The 19,036-nt window shown below is 33.7% G+C and overlaps 1 protein-coding gene across 3 annotated transcripts; it reads left to right on the top strand.

Annotated features, from left to right (window-relative positions):
• Positions 1–3,300: 3,300 nt before the first annotated feature.
• On the top strand, positions 3,301–14,632 carry LOC120355520. 3 transcript variants are annotated; one of them, XM_039443982.1, is made up of 8 exons: positions 3,304–4,670; positions 5,807–6,022; positions 9,053–9,395; positions 9,808–10,005; positions 10,705–10,883; positions 11,678–11,826; positions 12,811–13,083; positions 13,935–14,469. In XM_039443982.1, the coding sequence occupies exons 3-8, from the start codon at positions 9,093–9,095 to the stop codon at positions 14,354–14,356; spliced, it is 1,524 nt and encodes a 507-aa protein (XP_039299916.1). In that variant the 5' UTR covers positions 3,304–4,670; positions 5,807–6,022; positions 9,053–9,092; the 3' UTR covers positions 14,357–14,469. The 3 variants fall into 3 exon arrangements, with proteins under 3 accessions (XP_039299915.1, XP_039299916.1, XP_039299917.1); XM_039443981.1 differs by having other exon boundaries at positions 3,301–6,022; positions 13,935–14,632; XM_039443983.1 differs by lacking the exon at positions 5,807–6,022 and having other exon boundaries at positions 13,935–14,632.
• The last annotated feature ends 4,404 nt before the right edge of the window (positions 14,633–19,036 follow it).

The following is a 19,036-nucleotide window of genomic DNA, read 5'->3' as shown; positions in this document are numbered from 1 at the left end:
ATGAAATGAACAAAATACAATGTCATACATTACATCATTACAATTGAGTTGAATAAATCAAATTATAAGATACCAATCAATTACTACTTAATTAATTAAGCAGGTTTCTTATACTCATTGTCAACATGTTTCAATCAAATATACTAATTTATTCTATTTACAAATTTGTCCTTAGCCTATGAATTCGGATTCAACTAACTTAATTAGCTTATAATAATTATTAAATTATAATTTATTGTACAACATTATATTTGTTGAATACTTTATACATATAGCCTAATCTACTTCATGACCTAATTTATAAATACATTTACTCATATATCATGTTTATCGTTTTATGTGATCACCATTCAAATAACTGATCATCAAATAATTGCTTCAATAATATTCATATGCTGACCACATGGTAAAATTGTAGCATATGCTGACCACGTGGTTACATTGAAAACTACATATCTATATTATTTCTCTCCTAACTATATATCTATATCACTATTCACAATCTTCATTTACCTGCCATCAACTTATGCTATAGATATATACAAGGGTTGACACAAAACACAGTGGGCCATGTGGTTTCTATTGTAAACGTGTCTGTGACTGATGTTACTGCTATCATATACTGTTAGCAAGTTTCTATGAAAGAATGATTTTGTTTCAAACTATTTTGAAAAGAATAATGAGCCCAGTCATCTGGCTAGGTAGGCTATTCAAATGCATTCTCAATAGTTTCGAGAAACTGTTCTTCTTATTATTCTAGCTCTTTGAGCGTTCATATTCTTAAATACAATATGTTCAGAGCATGTGTTGCAACAAATAACAGAAATCTACAATTTTTAAATTTTAGGAGAGCACATGGTCGCCATTTGTGGCTCAGTTTATATAGTAATTATTAGTGATTTTCTATTGAAAAAGTTGTTCAAACACTCTCATACCCGGCCGAACTCGGTACACTGCAACACTTGATCGACTATCCATCAATTGTGTGCAATGAAATTAGCAAAAATACTATTGAGTCTGTTAGAGCATGTCAGTACGCATCTACACATGCAATAATATTGTACACTTTTATTGGTCTGGAACTAGATAATAGCCGAAAAGCTGACCACAGGTAATACACAGCCAAACACACTAGTACAGTACACAAGTAAGACACCTTTCTGTTGTAAAATCAAACAAATGTGCGTGTAATTGTAATTAAATGTACTGTGTGTACTGTACAAGTAAGAGGGTGGGTATAAATCGTTTGACAAGACAACTGATCGACAATCAAAAATGTGAACAAAAATAAACTTGAGTGGAATCATGGAACGATCTATCATTCCACGATTCCACTCTGAATATACTTTTCATGGTTTAAAGGCTATGTTAATACTACTTACAGTGCATTATACATTTTATTTTGTTATAAAAAAAATTATTAAAACTTACTTCAAGTTACAAAGCAAAGCTAACTGATTTAAAACTTGAAATACTTATATAAATTTATAATTTAATACAACACAGTATATTTTTAATACGGTACATAGAGCTAGCTAATAGAAAACTTTGAATCATTTATTCGCATTAAGGTACAAAATAAATTATGTAGAAGACTATTTCAATTAACAGTTTTTATTTAGATAGGCCTAATGTATTGTTGCTACAATAATTATGTAAATTATTTGTTAATATCTCGGCAGCTTAAAATAATTGTGAATTGAAAAATGTAGGGCTACTCCTATTATGGATACTAATCACTAACCTAATCACCGGTTTCACTTTGTTAATACATTATTATTCTAGTACATTTTTATCAGTAATATTTGCATTGTTTATCTTGTTATAAACTTCACAAAATTTCAATTAGATGTACTTTGTATAATTTTTGAAAAGTGCAATAATGCACTTCAAAAAGCTGATTTTAGCCTTATGTTTGGCATAATTTTAATAGTGCGGTCCACGTTATAATGACAGTATTTGATCAACTTCGGTTTTGCTATCCTTGTCTATCATTCGACAAAGCCAGTGGTACTATCCTTTTCTAGGTCCACAACGATGACAATTATGTTTTTGATGGTGTAGAAATATAATTAATTAATGCAGAGAATTGGCATCGCTATTCTTCTATCTCTATCTCTATCCACTGTCCTTATAACGTGGACCACACTATAGGCAATGTTATTGGAAACATTGCATTATTTGAAAAAAAACTGGAAGAATAGGTAAAGAATGAAATTGGGTGATAGCAATTCGACTTTTTATAATATATTATTATGATTTTTTACTAAACCAATGTTTTTTTTCTCATATTTGAGTGATATATTTTATATTATAATCTCTGATGAATGCCAGCTAAATTTTAACCGTGATTAATTTCATGAGAACCAATCAGAGAAGGCATTTTTTGTAAGATTGTCTGATTGGCTCTTGTGGAACTAATCACGATTAAAATTTAACCGGCTTTTGGCACTTTGTCATGATTAAACAATGAACAGACAATCCTTTTTCATGCATTGTTGTGATTGAATGGACTTCAGTTTACTCAGTGGATAAGTTATTATTTAAAGGTATTTTATATTGTATTAACTCGCAATTATGTTTGTAAAAGATCTTGATTTAATAAAAGCATTATTATTATGGTTAGTAAATGGCTATTTTTGGGTCGATGTCAAACGAGGCAAACGACAGAAGAGTCCTGCGACAGTCGAGACCAGCGACGGTAGAGACCGGCGACATTCGAGGCCAGCGACGGTAGAGGACTCCTGAAAAAGTGGCCTCAAATGTCGCCTGCGTTAGGCGACAGTTGAGGCCACTCTAATTTTTGTACAGCCCCGACAGTCGAGACCTGCGACGGCAGAGGACTCCTGAAAAAGTGGCCTCAAATGTCGCCTGCGTTAGGCGACAGTTGAGGCCACTCTTATTTTTGTACAGCCCCGACAGTCAAGACCAGCGACGGTAGAGACCGGCGACATTCGAGGCCAGCGACGGTAGAGGACTCCTGAAAAAGTGGCCTCAAATGTCGACTGCGCTAGGCTCTCCAGAATGGTAGACAGCACCAAAAGAATATTATCATTTAATTTGTATGGATTTACCAGCAATTGAATAATATCCCATTATTCCTTCCATATTATGAATAAGTATTGCAACTTTACAACTGTAAATAAACCTTAGTTGCTTCATCATAAAAAACGAAATTTTCAAACTCGTAAATACCTTTTTGATACTTGGATGTCAAATTCTCAGTTCATGATAGATGTAGGATATTATTCTACAAATCAATATCCTGTTACAAATCAATAACTTTTATCAATTTCACACATTCACATTTTACATTTTCTTGATCTATATATACATTGAGCTTTTCTCATAAAAACTAAATTGTTCATTTATTTCATTAACGATTTTGCTTATGGAATTAATCACATGATTACTTTCATATGATGGTAACATCATACGTCAAAATAGAATTGCCATCGCTACAATCTCATATCCTACACTAGGCCATTCTGACAAATTGGAAAAGGATTACAAACATAAACGAAACATGGAAAATAAATTAAACATAAACAAAACACACAAAATGAAACGAACGTGAACAAAACATAACACTGCATTACACGCAACACTGCTTGGTAAGACTGACTTTCTTTGGCTGTTGGGGTACTTTGAAATGCTTTTTCATCAATTTTCTTCTCTTTGTTGAGTATGCATCAACTCATACACACTCTTCATTCTATAATTATTCTTATAAATTTAACTTTTTCCAATACTAGCCAATATTTCTTTTTCATTTCTTTCTAAATTCATACCTTGACCTTCTTCCATTTCCACATCTTTCTCTCCTCATTTTTTGTACATTCTCATTCCGTTCTCCAAGTTTTTCCTTAATTTCAAGGTTGATTCAATTCCATTTTCCTCTCCACTATCCCATCTAAGTTCCCTTTCCACCTCATCATCACCCTCTTCCTTCCTCTTTCCATTTCCAATGTGCAGATGATTGTGGGCTACAGATTTTAAACTGACATAACCATTAATACTTTCAAGTTCTTGATCAACAATTTTCAATAATTCTCCACTGCAAGGATTTGACAAGTTATCATTACAAGGAATCAGATCAAATGCTTGTGAATTTTTAGATTGATTTCGGTATTCAAATCTAGGTTTTGAAAAATGTTCCAACTTACCATGGTTAGAAATCAACTCCACGTCAAGACTAACTTTTTGATAGTGATTATAGTTACCACAAACTCTGTTTCGAATTCTATGATACCAAAAGAGATTCTATGAAGAGTTCTACGAATTCTATGAAGATGAAGATGCAGTTTAAGTCTATAAAAATAATTATGGATTGATGTTGTCAGTTGGCAGAATTCATTTGTATTGGTATTGTGCAGTCTTCAAGTTCACCATGTCTGCTCATATTTCGAGAAGAGAAACGTTACCTGAGCGTTGTGACATTAGCTCAGATAATATAAATCCTTGACAAACCCCCACTTCCCCCCGCCTAGAATCTGCCTCTGGTTGCACACAACAATATTATCGCACAAATCGATTGAGTCTCTTTAGGAAAAGGGGACTATTCAAAAGTGGAGATTGTGCAAGAAGCGTGCGATGGTAATGAAAGTTCATTCGAAAAACGTCCGGTGGATGTGCAAGATCTTGCCGAGAAGGAAGGCCCATTAGAAAAGGTAACTAACCTGAAGTCATTAAATAATAGTATTCAACAATATGTTTTACAATTGACAAGAATTTTATGTATATTTTTAGTTAAAACCAAAGATGTTAATAACTTTCTGAAAATCAAAATTTCGTAATAATTCCACGAAATGGGAAATATATATCTAAAAATTATATTAGAAATGCTTTCTAATTTTTCACCTTATTAAAATTAATTGAATTCCATACTTTCTCACCAATTTCCGATAGATTTGTAGCCATTTTTCTGGGGCGGGGAGGGGGTCGCGTATAACGAAAAAGTTCCAAAAAATCTTATATGCTTTCTCTCACATTGATGATAAATTCATCATTGATGAATTTAATTAATCCATTGTTGGATGTCTCGAGAACTCCCCAGGCTAGTTAGGCACATTTTCAATGTCTGAGTTGATGTACAGTAAAAATACATGTCTACTCTATCTGGATCATGAATTTCAATTTCAATAGTCTAAAAGCGTTGAAACCGTCATTGCGATTATAGGGAATTTGAAAACTGTTTTTTAGAATGGGTTTATAAATAATGTTCTTATCAATTCAGATGAGAATTCATATTCATCAATGATAAATTCATCATTGTTCGAAATTGAAATTTATGATCCAGAAAGAGTGGACATGTATTTTCACTGTACATCAACTCAGACATTGAAAATGTGCCTTACTAACCTGGGGATTTCCCGAGACATCTAACAATAAACGATATGTGTCGGAGCAGTAAAGCTAGACAATAGAAGGGTTTCAGTGACACTTCTTCAGGTAGAAATAGCAAGTCTGGAACAATGCTATTTTGTGCCATCAGTTTACAATGACATAGAAAAAGAAAGAAATTTCTTGGAAAATAATATCCTCATTTCCTTTCATTTTTCATGTGGTGGAACTGTAAAATAACTTCCATGAACCCCCACCCCTCGCCAACTACTTCTCCAACCTTTAAACTACCACCTCAGTGTCAGTTGGTGTTTAAAGTTAGTGCTTGCACAACTATGATAATCCAGCGCGTCACCGTAAAGAGCAATTTAGTTAAGTGGACATCTGAAGACGGATACATTTATAGATTTAAGAGAAAGCTTAAAGATCCGCAAAGCCACAAAGTTTTTTTAATTTGTAACAGTAACGATTGCAAAGGGTCGGGCCACGGTCTCTTCCAAACAAGTTACGAAGACAAACCCGAGGTTGGGGAGTTTGAATTAAAATCAAACCACACTCCTGGTGCGAAGTGTAAGGATTTGAATTTTTTAAATGTGAATCTTGTGAGGAATAAAATTCTCCATCGAGCTGCACGAGAGAGCACGCCTAACTCGATAATATTTCAAGAAGAAATTGAAAGGTATGTGAACTATTTTTTGTGTCTAAAAAAGCATGGTTTTAATAAGCATAATTGAATTAAGTCTTCATGTGATTAATGAATTGATTACTATTACAGGAATGTTATTCTGCTATGTTCAATGTAGTTCTATTACGATATCATGTTCATGTTTGAGATTCATCAATTTTAGTAGTAATAGTTCTGCTAACACTGAAACCTGTTTTTTCTGGCAATGTCAATTGGAAATTCAATTTCAAGTTCATACTGCAATTCTGTATTAGTATAAATTTATTGAACGAGCGTTAGCAAGTTCTCACCTTTGATATAGTGAAGGCCAAAGTCGGTGTCCGTCTGTTTTTATGTTCTACACCAACTGTATAGAGAATTAATCAATAAGCTTCAAATTTTGAACACGTATTCTTCGAACCTTTTTACAGGTCAAGTTCGTTGGACACCAAAATTGACTTACTCATTCGTCCTTTTTCAGGATATGAAAATAACATTAAAAGTGCATAAATAATGAAATTGTTTGATTGATTGATTGAGTACTTTATTTATGTAGATTACAATATACTGGCTTATACACTTATATACAATAGCTTACAATACAGCAAAATTATAGATGAATTTACATAATATAGACTAAGAAAATAATTATTGAACTGTATATGATATGAAAAAGTAATTTGTAATATAATAACTATAGATATTATATTGTTATGCATCTACATAAATTGGCGGAGCTTTGGACATATCAATGTCCATTCTTCGGAAAGAATATTAAAAATATCCTCCCCACTAACTCTCTACCAAAGAGTTGAGATTTAGTTAGCTGAAGAATTCATTGCATGCAATCACTAGGTACATTGATTCATTTATTCATAGCATCAGCTGAGGCTGATTTATCTGTGTTAGGATTTTCTTTCGTATGTATGTATGTGATGCATTTACGGTCAAACGTGTTGATAGAATTCAATGAGATTTGGCTGAAATATTTCTTTTTTAGCTGCGCGTCGATTTATACACAAGGTTTTTTAAAATTTTGCATTATAAGGATAATATGAAAGGAAAAGGAATTTCCTCCATAATCCGATATCACTATTATATATATATGTATATATAATCTACTCTGAAGATAGGGTTAATCAGACTATAGAATTATTCACAATCAATCAGCTGACAAGCGCGGTTTTCGTCATTCATTTTCTCTTGGAACTCTATCGAAATCATGTATCACATGTCCACCTTCTCATTTCAAAAAGGAATTTGGATTTATATGAGGGACAAAATTGTTGAAGCGACAAAGTAAATTATAAAGAGTAATTTAATATGAAGAGTAATTTTTCATTTCAAATGGGATCCCCAATGTAACCTACTGTCAAATTATTGTTGCGAAAGAAATATTTTGCTGTTTCCATAATTTTTACCCACTCTGTTTAATTAAAACTTGCTGGTCTCAGAGATTTCTGCTGTAATCATATTCATGTTTATAAAAAATTAAAGATAGTTTGAGACTGATTAGATGTTGCAAAAATTCGTTATACTTGTTCAAATCACCTGATTCAAGTCTTAACAATTGAACTCATAGTATTTAGAATCGCAGTATAATAACAGAACACACACTATGTACAAAATTACATTTGATTATTCAAATGAAAAAATTAAATGTTTAATTCTTAAATCATTTAAAGACTCAAAAACTATCGAGACACCTTCTGAAATTGTAAGAAACTGTTTTTCGAATTTGCAAGATTCAAAATTATAGTATTGGAAAGTAAAAATAACAAATCATGAGCTCGTGAAAAACTATGCAAAACTATGCCAAAAAAATCTTGTCTGATTCAATCCCATGATTTCCCTTGCCAAATGTGATGTGATGCTTCTTAAGAGGTATATGACTTGGAATCAATATGGTCATTTGAAAATTGGATTCAACTCATCACATGATGTATTATTTTGAAATTGATCACTTGACAGGATCTATTCTGCTATCTCTTTGATTGTAATTGTTCGTGTCGGATCCTCATAGTATAAGGACCTTAAGTTCCAAATTTCAATTGATTCCTTTAATTGGGAGACGTGACATCGTGTTCAGACACACACATACACTCATACACACACACACACACACACACACACACACACACAAATTATCTTTTTTCCTTTAGTGCTACTCTTAGTATGAATAAAAATAGAAATCTGAGGCCTGGTTGCTCAAAAGCCGGTTAAATTTCAACCGTGACTAATTTCACGAGAACCAATCAGAGAAGGCCTTTTTGATAAGACGGCTTCTCTGATTGGTTCTCGTGAAATTATTCACAGTTGAAATTTAACCGGCTTTTGTGCAACCGGCACTAAGTATCCTTTTTATGAAGCTGTTATAGATAATTCTAAAAAGGAAACTTAGATTTCTATTGTTATTCATATACATACACACATTCAGACCAAATCACTTTCTTGAAACGTTTATCAATCTAGAAATTGGGGTACCTTTACTTTATTTGGAAGGCAATACTTCCCTTACTTATGGTAATAGGGCAAGGAAAGTAATACGTGAAATGTTCAATTTTCCCATTTTCCCGACAAAATTGAAAAAAAAATCCGACATTTTACCGATTCTTCCTGTTCTATTAGGACTCCCGACTTCCCGACTTTTCCCAACCAGTAAACACTCTGTATTACTTGAAATTTGAATAAATTTGTGTTATTTGGATTTTTTCAGTACATTTTTCGAGAAATTCTAATCTGTAAAAAAATTTGTACTATTAATACTTTTTCAATATGTTCATATCTCAGCGTAGAGGTAAACAATAGCAGCTGAGCAGGTAGTTGAAGGGAATAATGAACCTGTCAATCACAGGTCGAATGCTACGACGATACATGTCGCATTGTCAGTTTAGCATATATTTTCGGAATTGAGCTAAATTTGGTTAAAAAAATAGCAAAAATTTGGCCTCCTCAAGTATTTATTTTTAGACTGTGGGTTTACTCGTACATTTCGGCTTCTGATGGACGATTTGTTTACCAGTACAACCTAATTTATTTTTCCAGTGCTCTTCCCGGAGTGAGGGCAGCGTTAAGCTTCAAACAAATGGAAAGAGCGATGCAAAGAGCAAGACAAAAAGTGCATCCAGGCACCCCACATTCACTTTCAGAACTTGCCCAAAGCATCTCAGACTGGAACGACAGATATGGAAAATTGAATGGGAAACCCTTTTTTCTTGGGAAATTTGGAACAGAAAATGAAGAATGCCTGGTAGCTGTTGTCTCTGATATCGTTGACAACCAATTCAATCTCAACAGTGACTGGCACTTAGACGGAACTTTCAAATGCCGGCCGAAAGATCCTAAATTTTGCCAACTGTATGTGATTATGGCATCTGCCTATGGCAGGGTAAGTCTAAATTTCTATTTTCTAATGAATATTTACAATCAATTGCATTGAAGCACGCTAGAATACGATGCTACCAGCGCTATGTGGTGTGCCCAGTCCGCACTTCTATGATCCCTGTAATTTGCTCAGTAATACAAATACATAAATAAATGAAGCTAACAAACATCTAAATGGTTTGTTTGTGACTGCAGGGTAGTTTTAATATTTCCCCCCATTAAATAATGAACAAATTATTTAGATGAATGAATCCAGTCACTCAATTTAAATTTTATCATGTAAAATGGATTCACCGTACATTTCGTCTGGCATGTTTTATAGTCACGTCGAGTAATTGATCGTCGTTGTGTCATATAAATTGGAAGCATGTTCATGTATACAAGCATATTGCTGTCATTTTTTTACTATTTTTCAGTCATTTCCTATAGTGTGGGCTTTGATGAAAACCCGCACTGTCGCGGCATACAATGTCCTGTTTAGTGCTGTGAAAACACACATTCCTGGTGTCATGCCAACCCACATAATGAGCGATTACGAGAAAGCACTTTGGACCGCTGTAAAGCAGAACTTTCCTGAAGCCAGACACTTGGGTTGCTGGTTCCATTTCGCTCAGGTAAATTATAATTTCAGAATGCTTGCTTCTACTGGAATTCCCAGGCCCTTCATTACAAACACCTTATTTATTTGTGCTATTATCATTGTATCAACAATTATTTAGGACATGTGATTCGCTACGAATTTTTATATTGCTATTTGAATTTTACATATCATTAGCTGATAAAGGATGGATTGTTTTTATATTTGTTTAGGTATAATTCTCATAGTAAAATAGCGTAACGTAAATTAAATCCCCAAAGAGTAAAGTAGTGAACATGAATATACCGTTGGCTAGTTTAAAACATTATTGATAATTTAAAATTTGTACATGTTTTTTTGTTTTAATTACAAAATAACAATAATAACTACTATGTTCGGTTCTCATTTACATTAGGCTATCATTATAACCGCTAAGTGAACGAAGAGGCGTTTTCACAGAAAATACAAACAGGGCGAAAATTGAACAGTTATGTCCAAATTCAAACAATATTGTAACTGTTCCTCATCGTTAACGGTTAGAAAAGTATTTCCTCTGTAATGATATATTGTTAGTTGAGGAATCATATTCTACTTTTCATCTGAAATTCTTTCGGGGCTGCTTTATATCCAAAGTAGCAGCACCTAATATGTTGCGATACTATGTAGGGTATTGAAGTTTTATCTGTAATTTAGAAAATGTATTATATTTTAATATTTAGTTCATAATTTATTTCAGGCTATAGAGCGGAATGCAAAAAAAATGGGAATCACTTGTCGTGGTGATGGATGGATAGTTGCAAAAAGATTGATGGCCACAGCACTTCTCCCATACCATCGTATTGAAGAAGCTGTAAATTTGATCGAGGGCTTCGCTCATTCCTGCAATGAACCGGCACCAGCAATGAAGCTGCTACAGTGAGTGAATACGTTTCCACGCTATTAATGATTCATAATTCTGAGAGATTGAAAGGGTGTACATTCAAAACTCTCTCGGCATATTACAATAGCTTCGCTTTTGAATATCAGCTGTGCTATAAATTTATTTGTCACATTCACAATATTCAGACATTAATAATACGTCCTTAACTAAAAATTATTATATTTATCCGATTTCTAATAATAAATTCAGATTTCGTCCATAACTAAAAATTATTATACTTAGACGATTTTTAATAATAGTCGGATTCTTTATGCCTCATTACAGAACAACCAAACAATCCAGTTTCCTAGCACAATTGAATATTGGAACATACTTGAATATTGCCGTCTGACCTCCTGTCATAATCCAATGGGAATCCTCGGCACTACTGCCATATCGTGCCAATTACTCATTTGTGCACACATGCGTACTAAATCCAATTAGCTAAGTTTGGTTTTCAATAGTAGTGGTGTTCACTTTGATGTACTTGATGGTACTTACCATATTCTATGTGCAATCGAAACAATAGAATTATATAATATGATTATATCTGGCCATCAGGTACAAATGGACGCGGACGTGCATTGGTATTGGCGACGCTGCTTGCATGTGATTCGCTAGCTTCGAAATTGGTGGGAGACCAAATTTGCTCTCAGAGTTTTTAGCCGTGAAATGTAGGCCTGTATTTGTAATAGCTAAATATTATTACAATCTGTACAGTTGTTGAAAAGATCGTCCTACAAGTGTGGTTGAACTTATGATAATGACGTCTATGTGTATGATGTTACAGGTATTTCCAACGTGAGTGGATGGGTAAAGTTACGCCAAAATCCTTCTCTGTCTTTGAGCAGAATAGCCGAACGAATAACGCCCAAGAGGCACTGAACAGGTGTATCAATAGAACGATTCGCCCACAAGGGAATACCTGGGAGTTCTGGAGTGAGTATTATTGGATTGATTCAACTCCTGCCAATGAATTGACATCAATTTATATCTGAGCTTCTTCTGAATACAGTTTGATAGGGAGAAAAACTTGTGATTGATTTTCATCAAATAATGAATTGATTCTATTCTGGAATGATAATTTTCTTTGTCTCAAGAGTTAATTATAACTATCGAGTTCGGCTCAACTTCGGCTGACGGCAAAATGCCATGCCTGATGAACTGGTTATTTCTTTACTGTTTATTATTTTAATTTGTATCTTCTTAGATTGAAAAAGATTTTATTTTTCTGTTAAATAAAGTTCATTTCTTTTCTATTCTATTCTATATTCTAAAAAGATAATAATCAGTAGAACAACACTGAATATCAGTAGATGTTACAGAATCATTTTCGTTACAAATATTTATTTATTTGAGATCCTACATTTGAGAGCAAAAGGATAACATCCCATAATTGCTCTCTTAGCAAATAATACAAGTAAAAGAATTGAAAATGCAATATTTTACATAAATATTGAAAGAAATGAAAAGTCTTCACGAAAAGTGTCTCTGAAAAATATACATTACGAAAGAAATAAAAAGTTTCTATGATTATACAAAAGTCATTCTGAGAAGAAAGAAAAAAAATAGTAACGAGAGGAAATAATCAAACACACAACTTCAAGGAGTAGTAAAAAACAAAGAGATCACTGTCACAGAAGACTTTCTCCAATTAAAAACACCAACATATTGAAGCTACTAGTAGTTCTATGAACCGTAGACTTCGCGCAGCTATGCTGTACATGTACATGGTGGGTCCCAAGAATGTGGCATCAGGAAACTGTTAAGGACCTTCAGAAAGAAAATCAATATTTTTACTTTTTTTCTCATTTTTTCATTCTCCTTGCAACCAATAGGCAATAGAACTGCTTTTCTAAACTTATTGCTATGAAAAAAAAATTATGTTAACCCAATGCTAAAGTTTTTTTGTGATTGTTCCAGACGGTTTGATGCAAATATCTTCAAAAGAGGCTCACTCCTTCTCACTGTTAAGAGAGGGGAAGGAGTGTGCCAGGAAGAAAAAACTAAAATGGATTCTCCAGGACTCCAATCTCAAGTGCCTCGATGAAAAACTAAGAAGAGGAGACATAACACTCGCAGAATTCATTTCAACCGCGAGTTACCGGGTGGCATCAGATATCGTCGATGCTGATGAGGATGAGGACATGGAAGACGACCCGGAACTCATTTCTTTAAATGAGTCGGAGGAAGAAGGTACAAATTAATAACAAATAAAGTAACATATGAAAACATCAGCATTTTAAGTGTAGCGTTCAAGGAAAAAAATGAGAATCTTTTCCTAATTATAAGATTTTTGAGCGAGTTAAATCTGGGATATTGAACATAAAATCAAATTTTACCTACAGTACGCCTTACAAGTGGTACTAACATTGCCAATACAGCACATTAATTATAGAATAATTTCCCGTAATTAAAAAACGAAAGTTCTCATTCGATTTAGCATAAAATATTGATAAACCCAATTCGGTACAAAGTGTAAGATTCAAATAAAAATCGCAAATCCAATAAATTTATTTAAATATTAGAGATGATTTGTCGAAGACACGAATACATTTTAAAAGCTCTTCTAAAACAAGGAAGAAAACAACAATTATTGAAATTTTCTATGATACTTCTATCAAAAATGGCGGTTGATTGAAGTTTTGGTTTTTAAAGAAATTATTAATAAAGCTCAATCTGCCGCCATTTTGGATAAGAGTATCATAGAACATTTCAATTGATGTTATCTTTCTTGTTTTAAAAGGGCCTTAAAAATAATGTACCACACAATGGGTGTTTACATTTAAAATATTCCAGTTGCAACCCCCAAGTCACCCCGTTAAGAGGGGTTGAAATCCAGTTGTACGTCGAAAGTTAGAGTATTTGACCATTAACTCATCCTGGAAGTTACAGGATTATATCTACAACAGTCTCCAACTTATTGAAGGGTACCCATACATATGACTCACTCTGTATGTATTATAATAAAAAATCCTAATCCTAACCTTAGATTTTCTTGTTCGTAGTAGAGAATAAGGAGAATAACAAAACTTAATTTTTTTCAGAAGCCTCAGAAAATGAGTTAACTGGCAGCCTGAACGAACTGACGAACGATGAAAAGTTCCAAAGTTACAGAACAAATAAAATTGTCCTCAATGTAAACAGTATTCATGATTGTCCGTCAGCTGGGTTCGTGATGGAGCAGCTTGCTGAGCTTCAAGCTGACCTCACTGAAGCTGAGGAGGCTTGTGAGGACAGCGATAGCACGTTGTGCTGGAACTGTGATCAGTACAAAGCAACCCGGATAATAATTCCATGTGGACATTGGGCGGGTTGCATCAACTGCACCACAGCGCTTGTCAGCACGCCGCGACACTTTGTCTCAATATTTACAAATGGCGAACAAGAAGAAGAAGAGCAAATTCCTTTGCCATGCAGATGCCCACATTGCCAATGCATTGTGGGCAAATTCTTCCGTGTTTATTAAGAATTATTATATTGTATTTCTATCGGTTTTTCTTTTAGTTTTTTAGTCTTTTCTTTTAATTAGTCTCCTAGTTTTTCAGTTTAGATTATTGTCAAATAAATTTATTATTATAATTACTCTGTTCATTCAGATTTTTACTTTCATTTCCCTATTACCATAGGTAAGGAAAGTATTGCTTTCCAAAAAAATCAAGGTACCCCAATTTCTAAATTTCTATATGTTTCAAGATTCCCTGAGTTTTTTTGGGTAATAAAGTGTTTTTTGGATATTGGTCTGTATGTGTTTGTGTGTGTATTTACGCTCACTTTTTTAAATTTCATTTCCTAAGAAGGAGATGCTGTCAACTGCAAGAGGAATACAACATTCAAGGTTTTCAGGGCATTCTGTAGAAAACTTTGGGATTAGAAGGTCAAGTTTTTTTATTGACGTTATTCAATACTGCAGAATCGTTCCAAGATTTTTTCAGTTACTTTGGAATTATTTCCCTAAACGGTCTTCTTCCATTAGAAGTAACTGAAAATTACTATATAACCATGGTTATATTGTTAGGCTACTTTAAACTGAACTATGATGATAACTTATTGAGAACTGAATTAATGTGTTTTTCTTCGAAGTCAAACACCATCAAGTGTAAACTGTCAAGTGTCAAGAGCAACTTTGGTCTCTCACTTGTAATTTCTTTATGTGGTAATACAATGCACAACGGTTAACATCACCAGATGTTACCTGAGAGAGGTTTCTCTCAGGTATTGACATTTTGAAGTAGGATTTTTGATGAACTAACAAAGTATGAATGTGAACACAAACAAAAATAATGTCAACCTATTGTCATATTAAATGTTTGGAAATTCTTTAAAACACATAAGCTTTGTATATTTTGGAGCACGTATTTCCCAAAATGTGTTGCATTGAATACAGTACTATTCAACACCGTTACAGCTTATTCCACCTCATCAATTCTATTCATGGACTTTGACATGTGACTCTGTTATGTTTTTCCATTCCGTACGCCTTTTTGTTGTCATTCAGCAGATAACAGTTTTCTAAAGAAGCAGAACTCTGAATCTGTATGTGCGCTGAGCATCATCATTGTCCACCTGCCTAATAATAAAATTCCTTGAAACGTAATATGAATTGGCTATTTCTTGAAAAGTACAGGTCAAGTCCCAAAACATGAGTCGAATTTTGCACCATCAAATTTCTTTATCATTCATTCATCTATCCATGTTTGGTTTAGTTCTCAGTTTCTATTCAATACAGTATCAGCTTATTTTTGTAACAGCTCTATTCCACCATACTCCGGCTCATAGAAGGAATAATAATAATATCGAGTGACCTGGCTGGCTCAGGTCTGGTGTCAGAGTTTTCAGGTCGCAACTGATCAATTTCAGGGCCTCTGACATGACCTAACGACTGCTTTTTAGGCAGCCGGGACCGACGGCTTAACGTGTCCATCCGAAACACGGGAGTGGCCCGAGATAAATATCTTGCCCGGGCCGGGAAGATACTTTTTAGAAGTAATACTCTTTCATGTCCTTTTCAAAAATAGAGAATTATGCCAAATTTCAATTGCATTCCTCCTTCATTACAATCTTTCTAAGGATGTTCCAATCCTTAGTTAAATACATTGAATAATTCGTTTTTTCATTCTCATCGTGAATAAGAGCATAAACCAGAAAGTACAAGTATTATTGCAATTTCCATGAATGGATGAATATATTTGCATCAATTCAAACCTAATCTATTCTATTTATGATCGTGATCTGGTACTCTGTTAATATCATTCCCTCTCACATACACTGTAAATATTCTATATCCTTTGGCCCAAGTTCCTTAAGGAGAAAAAATTTTGATCATTTGAGAAACAAGAACAGTATTCAGTATTCATTGTACTGCATCAATGAAATAAGACAAAAAAGACGAAGTCAGACGGATAGTAGATTGGTTAGAAGTAGTCAGGAGGTGATAATAATACTGTAGAAACTGGTAAGCCCCCCGGGCTGAAGAACTTTTAGGATATTGACAAGAGATAAGATTCGTTTAGCTCTTCAAAGGTGCATTGCAAACATTGGTTCACTCAAAACGATATTGTCCTTTTAATGTGAATATTACATACTTTAACTATCTAGTTGCAGGACTTCTTAGGCCTATGTTTTGGGCTATGAATACAGCGACCACATAATACCAATACAATTTGTACCATGTGGTTTCTGTATGAATAGGCCTTTGTCCTATTCAATAGGAAATCTAATTATAAATCACAAGATATTTTACGATCCTTTGTAGATTCTGATGTTACAGAACAGTTGGCAATAAATAAGAGATTAAAAATAGTAAGCAAGAGTAGCATTAAAGGAAGCTATAGAAACACTGAATAAGAAACTGATGATATGAACTCAAAAAATCAATTATACGAACCTATGAACTGTGTAGTGGATGTCTATATTGACTAATATATGTTATGCTATAACAACTTACCAGGTATTTCGGAAATGAAAGGGTATGATTAATTCAAGTCTTTAGTCAGCATGTAAAGGTGTACCTGTTGATATCAATTTATTGTTATAAATTAAAGTCGTAGCTCAATAATTATGAAGAATTGTCTGCTATAATGAGTGAATCAGCATAGCAGGAAATATGGTGAGACCCACCTACTCATATAGGAAGATGGTCTTTAACTCAAAATGAAACAAACCCATTGTCCCAGTTGCACAAAAGCCTGTTGAATTTTAATCATGATTAAATGCCAGAAGAACCAATCAGGTCAGTCTTTTTTGAAAAGAAGGCGCCTCTTTTCATAGCATTCAATCATGGTTAAAGTTTGACAGGCTTCTGTGCAACCGACCCTATACAGAGCTGGATGGCTACCTGCTGGCTGTTGTTTCTCCATCTCTTTCTATTCAATAACATTTCCTATCTTCTTCCTTGTCTCTCAGTTCAATGGCTACTACTTCCTCGAAACAATGGCTTTTGTATAATTCATGAGAGAAGAATTGAATTAAATTCAGAATTATCTAACTTTTTACTGGATAATTTTATCAAAAAAGCTAAAGAAATAAGACGTTCAGAAAATAATTCTGAGTTGAATAAAACTTGAATGGAAGAGAATGGTTAGAAAATAAGGGAAATGCAAGTTAATTTATTTTAAAAATATCAAGCGCACAAAAAGGTTAAAACAAATCATTTTTTAGGCCTCAAAAACTTTCTAACCCTAAAAATGTCCAACCCAAAACTTGTATCACTCCAATTAAACATTGTGTGGTGCAAGGGGGCACAGCCCAACCCCAAATTAAAAAAAAATTCAACCAAAAATAATATATATATATATATATATATATATAACATTTAATATATATAATAACATTTTCATGGGTGCCGCGGGCGAAGACCCCTGCTGAGCGCAAAGTGCGAGCTATAAATACTAGGCACAGGAATAATCTTAGAACTGAATTTCTACAAATTGCAAGATCTCAAAAAAGGTGGTTTCACACAGGTACAAAATTATATGCCTGATTATTTATAGTAATAATTGTTAGAGATCTTTCGGGTATAGCTTTCAAAAACAGTAAAAAATATTTTTAAGGAAGAATGTTTATGTAAAGTTGTTGATTTTTCAAATCAACTTCCTAGATTATATAAAAAGGTAAATTTGTTCATTACTCTAAGCATCATACTACTGTATATAACCTTTTTCTATTCTCTGAAGCTTATAAATAATTTTGTAACTTTTAAATTCTTTATAACTTTTAATTCGTGTAACTTTGAAAGTTCAGCATGTAAAATAAAGATACCAGCATCTTTCCATCCTCCAATTGAGTTTCGTCAACAAAGGTGGTCAAGTCATATACATTCCAGTATTTGAATGATGGTCCCTAAACATATTTTTACTTTCCTTGCCCTACTACCATAGGTAAGGAAAGTATTGTTTCCAAAAAAAATTAAGGTACCCTAATTTCAAGTTTTCTATACGTTTCAAGGTCCCCTGAGTCCAAAAACATGATTTTTGGGTGTTGGTCTGTGTGTGTGTATGTGTGTATGTCTGTGAACACGATAACTCCATTCCTAATTAACCGATTGACTTGAAATTTGGAACGTAAGGTCCTTACAATATAAGGATCCGACACGAACAATTTCGATCAAATGCGATTCAAGATGGCGGCTAAAATGGCGAAAATGTCAAAAACAGGGTTTTTCGCGATTTTCTCGAAAACGGCTCCAACGATTTTGATTAAAGTTATACCTGAAATAGTCATCGATAAGCTCTATCAACTGCCACAAGTCCCATATCTGTAAAAATTTCAGGAGTTCCGCCCCATCTATGCAAAGTTTGATGTATGCAAAAACATGATTTTTGGGTGTTGGTCTGTGTGTGTGTGTGTGTGTGGTGTGTGTGTGTGTGGTGTGTGTGTGTGTGTGGTGTGTGTGTGTGTGTATGTGTGTATGTCTGTGAACACGATAACTCCATTCCTAATCAACCGATTGACTTGAAATTTTAAACTTAAGGTCCTTATACCATGAGGATCTGACAATAAGAAATTTAATAAAATTGAATTCAAAATGGCGGAAAAAATGGCGGATAATTACTAAAAAACCATGTTTTTCACGGTTTTCTTGAAAACGGCTCTAAAGATTTTCTTCAAATTTATACCATGGATAGCAATTTATAAGCCCTATCAACTG

Source organism: Nilaparvata lugens, unplaced genomic scaffold (assembly GCF_014356525.2).
Source record: "Nilaparvata lugens isolate BPH unplaced genomic scaffold, ASM1435652v1 scaffold2401, whole genome shotgun sequence".
Taxonomy (NCBI): domain Eukaryota; kingdom Metazoa; phylum Arthropoda; class Insecta; order Hemiptera; family Delphacidae; genus Nilaparvata; species Nilaparvata lugens.
This window is presented reverse-complemented; position numbering and strand designations above follow the sequence as displayed.